The sequence below is a fragment of the Passer domesticus genome, chromosome 2, assembly GCF_036417665.1.
Source record: "Passer domesticus isolate bPasDom1 chromosome 2, bPasDom1.hap1, whole genome shotgun sequence".
In the NCBI taxonomy this organism is placed as follows: Eukaryota; Metazoa; Chordata; class Aves; order Passeriformes; family Passeridae; genus Passer; species Passer domesticus.
Genome location: NC_087475.1, coordinates 25742929 through 25749883, shown reverse-complemented (window position 1 = coordinate 25749883; position 6955 = coordinate 25742929). Strand labels below are relative to the sequence as shown.

The 6955-nt window shown below is 44.0% G+C and overlaps 1 protein-coding gene across 3 annotated transcripts in view; it reads left to right on the top strand.

The window, feature by feature from the left end:
- The first annotated feature begins 144 nt into the window (after nt 1–144).
- ANKRD10 (ankyrin repeat domain 10) overlaps nt 145–6955 on the top strand; it is a 37555-nt gene continuing 30744 nt past the window's right edge. Inside the window, exons 1-2 of one of the 3 annotated variants that reach the window (XM_064407827.1) lie at nt 145–493; nt 6348–6500. In XM_064407827.1, the coding sequence (XP_064263897.1) occupies nt 293–493; nt 6348–6500 (354 nt within the window). In that variant the 5' untranslated portion in view covers nt 145–292. Of the gene's footprint in view, nt 494–1203; nt 1326–6347; nt 6501–6955 lie in introns of those variants that run through there. The other 2 variants (XM_064407828.1, XM_064407829.1) reach the window with 2 other exon arrangements.

Genomic DNA, 6955 nt, shown 5'->3' with positions numbered 1-6955 from the left:
GAGGGAGGGGAGAGGAGGGAGGGCAGAGGAGCAGCCCCGCGCTCCCCGCTGCGCCCCGCCTCACTCCGGCTCGCCCGCCCCGCCCCGCGCTCCCTGAGGGCCTCGCGGCCCCGCCCTCCGGGGGGCGGAGCGTCGCGCGCGGCCCCGCCCCGCTCCCTTTGTGCCGGGGCCGCGCGCGCCAGCCGCAGTCGCCGCCGCTTCCCGCCAGGGCAGCGCGCGCCCGCCCGCTCCTCTTTTCCCCTTCTCCCTCCCCCATTCCTTCCTACTCCCTCTCGTCGCTCTCCCGCTCGCCATGTCGCTGGGAGCCGGCCCCGAGGCGGGCTTCTCCAGTGAGGAGCTGCTGACCCTGCGCTTCCCCCTGCACCGCGCCTGCCGCGATGGGGACCTGCCCGCCCTGTGCACGCTGCTCCAGAGCTCGCCCCGCTCCGACCTGGCGGCCGAGGATTCCTTCTATGGCTGGACGCCCATCCACTGGGCCGCGCACTTCGGCAAGGTGGGGCCTGGCCGGGCTCAGCCGGCGGCGGGAGCGGGGGTGGGAACGGGAATGAGAAGGGGAACGGGAACGGGAAGGAGAAGGGGAGCGGGAAGGAGGGCGCGATTCCCGCTCGCGCGCAACGCGGCGCCATCTTTGCCCCTCGCGCGCGCTGTGCCGGGAGGCGCCGCCGCCCCCCGCCTCTCCTCACCGCCTCCTGCCGCTCCTCGGGGAATCGGGCGGGACCGGGGCGGACAGCCGTGGCGCTTGGCTCCGTTCCTGTCCCCGCGGTCGGCGAGGCGTGGGTGGCCGCAGGTCACGGGGCTGGCGGCACCTGCCGTCTCGGCATCACTCATCCCACCCCCACTGCCGCCGGCAGCCGCCCCTCTCCCTCCCCGCCGCTTTCCCGGCTGGCAGCGGCGGCCGCGGGCCACGGGCACAGGAGAGAATGATGAGGAGCAGCCATAGCCCCCGGACACCCCCGGCGGGCGCCGGCCATGAGGGCCGGAGGCACGGCCGCGGCGCGACCCCTTCTCCGCCCTCGGCTGATCGTCCTTCGCCGCCGGCCCTCCCTGCCTGCCTGCCTGCCTGCCTCCCTCACGGGGCGCTGGGCGCTTTGTCTGCGCGGTCTGCTCCCGATCCGTGTCGTCCTCGGGCTCCGCACCTGGAGACCGTGGTGTTGTGGTGCCCGTGTTATGACAACCGGCTCGCTCGCAGTTTGGGCAGGAGGTGCTGCTTGTGCCTGTACGGCGCTCCCCTTTTGCCTTCAGTAGGAAAGATAAATTGTGGTTCATACGTATGGAATTTTGTGCATTGGCGTCGATGTATTGCAGAAAAGACCGACACATAAGAAGTAACTATGCTAACTTCACATCTTAGAATGGGCGATATTCTAATTTCTCGATTTTAATATATGCATTTCCTGTTTCTGATGCAGTGAGTGTCTCAGACTATGCAGGATTCCAGCCTAGAGTGTTGGGATCTGGTTTTTTTCCTCATTGATTTGTCTGAGTTCAGTATTCGAGGGGCTTTTGTTCTTGTTCTCCCTCCCATTTCCCATATACTTCTATTTGCTTATTGGTTGTGTGCCAGAGGAGGAAGATTGATGTGCTTAGGCAGTTGTCATGGTTTATAAAAGGACATTAGGAGATGGTTTCTATACGTTATGTGATCTTAGCTTTTCGAAGCAGCTTTATCTAAGTAGTCTTCCAGTCCTAAAACAAAGGAAAACAAAAACCCCTAAACCCACAAAATCCAAAATGTAGGATAGTCTTGTATCAGATGAGAGAGAAGCTAATAATCTGCACTCCGAAAAAAATGGAGTGCCTTTATTTTCCTTGCGAAGTACACTCGCAGGAAGTATTAAGGTACTAATTTGCCTTACAGTCTTCTGTTTCTTTTTCCCGTCTTGTAAGAATTTCTTTTCAGTATGAGCTTCTGGCAGTCGTGCTTTTGCAAGGTAGTAGTTACTTAATTATTGGCTATAGATTTTGGATAGTGTATGTGTTGTTTTGTTTTTTCCTTTAAGCATCTTCAGCTCTCTGCTAACCATCCTAGGTTGAGTGAGCTTTTGGGTGCATTCCAGTTTCTGTTGAAGAGACTCTTGCAGAAATAGCAAACAAAGGGAACAAGTCAGCCTGCAACACTGGCTTTTATTTTCTGTTTTCATTCTTAGGTATGGGCAAAATTTGGTAGGTGGTGGTGTTACATAGGGGGGAAATGTGGCAGATGAAATGAGACTTACAAAGGTGGCATAGGCAGTAAATGGGTTTTTCTAGAACTTTGTTCATATGTTTTTTCCTAAAAGCCATCAGATCCAGACAGCAATTTGTGGAAGTTATCTACGTACTTTATGGTCAAGTTGTGTTCCTTTCTCAGAGCCAAAGACTGCACTTTGAAACACTTTGAAGAAGTTACAGTAGTGTAGTTGGATCCCAGACCCGAGGGGCTTTGTGTTTGTGTGGCATAGTTACACTTGTACCTTTCACGGGTTAGCTGAGTGTTGCCAGCAGTGACACAAGAGCTGCTCGGATGCATGTCTTACGTTCACATTTGTGGCATTTTTGTTTCCCAAATTCACATTCATCAAAACAAAATAGAAAATTCTTCTGTTTCTCAAAGTACCACAGTTTTCAGATGTTAATTTTTGAAGTGCTGCTTAACAGTTACTGAACAGGTCTCTTTCTCTTCACTTCTTTGTTTTTCTAGATTTTGTGGGATAATCACTTGTGGTTTTTTTTTCTTTTCCTGGAAGAAATTATGTGATGACAGAGCTTCATGTCTGTATGTCTGATATAGGGCCAGTAGTAGCATGGTCCATCAGACCATTGCTTCTCACTGCAGCTCTGTAGGATGCTGAAAAGACAAAATTGGTTTAGTTCTTTTCTGGATCTACTTGTGAGCAATGAAATCTAACCCAGTTCACACATGTACACACATGTGTGCCTGCACACACAGCAGGAGTCCAGGTTTGGTGAACTTCAAAGAGAATTTTCTTTCCTTCTGCCTGTGGCACAGGTTGAACGTAAGATGGCTCTCCCTGCATCAAAGGGCAGTCCAGAATTACAGTGAAGCTGTGTAGAGCTAAATTCTTGCATGCAGTTGTGGATATGTTTCAGGAAGGAAGTAGCAGCAACAGTCAAGTTGGTTATAAATGAATATGTGAAAGAGGAAAGGTGGCTTATGGGGGAGAAAATACTGGTGTAACTGCACCAGTACCAGTAAAAATGGGGTCTCTTACAACTAAAAGTGAAAACACAGAGTTCTTGAATACCTTACTCTAAAACACACTTCTACAGTTTGCAGGTAATACTTAAAATACCAGCAAAGTCAATTGGAGGTGATGGATATTAGAGCTTGTATTTCTAGGTTTAATACCTGGGCATTTAATGACAGTATGGAGCTCCTTTTAGAGATAGTAGCAAGTGCAAATTTACTTGCTGTGTTGAGTACCTGTGGTGGAGTTTGCATTTTCAGGACATTCCCTGACCGGAGAAAAGTGCTTGTCTTCTGAGATGTGAATTAATTCCCATTAGAGTTTCTATATTTTATTTGGAGTTAATTCTATAGTGCCCTAAATTACACTGGTATTCCACAGATTTCTGAGAAGATGGGTCAGAATGTAAAAATGTTAATAGTCTAAAAAAAGCTACCAGAGAGGTAGAAAATACAGGGCTTGTATAAAAAATTGATTTTCATCTTAATTTTAGTTCACTTTATTTTGGACTAGCATTAATTTTCTTTTTAATCACTTACAATCAAATTCTTATTTTCTCTGACCATATCTCTTTGCTTGTGCTCTTCGCCTGCTTTTCTTTTTTGTCTTTTGACTGTTTACATTATAGGAAGCAAAATAGTAGTAAATACATTCTGTTTCTTTAGGAACAAAAGCGGTAGAGATAGAAATGCCTGTCTCCTGCTTGGTACTTTGCCAGTGGTGTGGTCTGTATGGAGGCCTGTCTTTCTTCACTAAATCAATTTAACCTCTGCTTTAGGTTGGAAAATATCCTCTGTATTAAATTTAGGTTATTTAATGAAATTGGACTTGTGTGTCCTAATCTCAAGTATAAATGATCAAGTGAAGTGTTGGTTTTTGTTGTGTTGACTTTTCCTGTTCATGGATGGAATTAATCTTGTTCTTCCATAATGCTGGAAGCAGGTTTTTCTGACAGCCATGATACACAAAATCTATACTCAAGCTTTTAATGGGATGAAATGTATTCATAGTTAAAGCCCTATGACTCTAAAGTCAGAGTATGCAAGGAAAAAAAAAAAAGAAAAACAATGTTTAAAAATGAGGTTACATGGATAATCATGGTCTGTGGCCATCTTAGATTTAAGCAGTGCAGGACAGTGCTGGTGAATCAGTTTGTGTTTTTTTCCTTTTCAGTTGATGGGCTGATTCCTGATTAAGGAATTCTTTTAGCCTGGTGCCTGTGCAGGAAATATTATTCTTTCCTGAAGTTGTAATGCTTGTCTGGAAGTGTTTTCAAATGAACTCTATTAATAAAGTCTATTGTTCTAAAAACTGGCTGAAATTTATTTTTGCCTTCAGTTACCACAGACAAACCCCTTGGTGTAGCTGGAGGGGTGTTTTCTATCACATGACTTATTAATAGTCGCAGGGTTACAATTTAATTAATAATTACAGGAGGATTGACAGCAGTATTATGGGTGCTAACATGTGAAGATCGTGGAGAGTCTAATATTGGCAAATACAAAATGTAGTTCAGTAGTCTAGCGTTGGAGTTGGAAATTTTCTTAAACAAGTTACTGGATGTGGAGGTTTTCCCCCAACAAAAGTGCTTATTTTCTTTTGAAAAGGTACTTTTTCTTTGGCAATGTTGATGTTTATGGAGCTAGACTCATTAATATGCAAAATTCCAGTTATCCTCACCCTTCCATCATGCTGTTAGTGAGTTCCTGGTACAACTGTGTCCAGCCTTAACTCCATTACGGTCCAAAAAAATGACTTCTGTATATCCCAAGGGATAGGGCTCACATGTGTGTTTGAATTATATGAGGGAAGGAAACAAATGAAGTTGACACCTTAATTGCAAAAACTAATATAAAATACTTCATTACAGTGGTTGGTACTTTTATCTAATTTGTAATTCAGCAAGATGAGAAATGTACAGGCTAGGAGAGGGAGAAGGAAAGGCTGACATACAGGAACAGAGAAGAATGTTATAATCCTGATGTTGATACTTCTGCCTGAGTCAAGCTGCCAGCCCACATTCAGATATTTAATTGCTCCTTTATGGACAGCTGTGGTGTGGCTGATGTTTTCTTTAATTGTGATACACTGAGACACCCACAGATTTGTTTTATATGAACCAATGCCTGAGCTGGTGTAAGGGTCTTTGTTTTGCTGCTGGTATTTGTTTTGTGCAGTGGTACTTGTTTTGTACCCACAGTAAATGGATGCCTAGACTAAACTGTTTATTTCAGCATAGTGAGTTTCTTTTCCTGTCAACAAGACAATGTTACTGGGTGACAGGAAAGGAGTGTTGTTTTGACTATTTTTGAAAGTTGAGGTCATCGTAGCCGGGGTTTGCCTGGTTTCTAAAAATGAGAAGTTAGGAACCTTTAAAAATAGTATCTGGTTATCTGACACTTCTGGTTGGTATGTTAGGAAAAAAGGCAGAATATAATTTGACAATTATTGCAATTTTTTAAAAGAAAAAAGGCTTTTTATCTTTGTGGTGCCACAAGCAGCCTGTTTTGTTTTTAACAGTTTCTTATCTGAAATAACCAGAAAATGGTGGAATTAATTTATTCCTTTTACAGATTTAACATATTATATATGTATTCTTAAGTATTAGTTTTCTTGACTAATCTTCTGTCACTCCAGGAGTGCATTAAAGAAATGAAAAATCTTTTTGTTTTTCTGATTTAGCTTTATATAAACTCTGCTGAGAGTATGAGTCCAGCATCTATGTGTCTCCTAACAACACTTTTGTTTTGGCAAATGTTATCTAATCATGTCTGGTTAGTATCATGTTTGCTGAATTGGAACTCTCCCCCCTTTTTTTTCCTTACTTCTCTTTCTTCCCTTTCCACCCTCTTAACAAAAATGAACTGAATATCTCTTCTAGTTAAGACTGAAGTGTTTATGCCCCCTTTTCCTCTTTTCTCAAATTAAAGATGAAATTCAGTTTTGGAGGTGAGAAATACTTCTCAGGTGTGGTCTATGACCAAATGAGGAAGGAGGAGGGAGGAAATCCTAAATTTCATATTCTGTCTTGTTTTTCATTCATGTAGTCTTACTGGTAATTTTAGCTCTTTTAGGTTTTATGTATTTATTACCACATGCTAATTGTCACAGCACATCTGTGTAACGTTTTTGGTTTTATTTTCCCTCATGTCTTTAAAGCTGGAGTGCCTAATGCAGTTAGTAAGAGCTGGAGCTTCTGTAAATGCCAGTACAACACGTTTTGCTCAAACACCAGCCCACATTGCTGCTTTTGGAGGACATCCACAGTGCCTGAATTGGTTGATTCAAGCGGGGGCCAACATAAACAAACAGGTATGGATTAATGTGTGTTTCATATATGCATATAGTTCTGCAAGGGTTGTCTTGATCCCTTTTTATGACATGTATGAGCCTTACATTAACATACAGATGCTTCATTTTTGACATCAGCTGAAGTCAAGTGACTTAATTATCAGTTATAGACATTTTACATTGCAGTAGAGGTAGGACTGATAAATGTCCTTTAAGCCTCTAGGGGATTGGAGGATATTTGTTTTAGGAATTGACATCTTGCTGCTTCTTGAACAAAGTGGTAATGTTGCCTTGCTATTGGCAGCATTAGCAAATACTCTGATACTGTAGTGCTGCTGCAGGGGCAAGAAAAGACTAGTGAGGAACATAATAAATATGCTAAGAATTGAAAAATTTACTATTATCTGCAGAACCATGAGACCTTTGTGGTGCTTCATGATTTACTCATAGATCTAACTAATAAGAGCTGCCTTGAT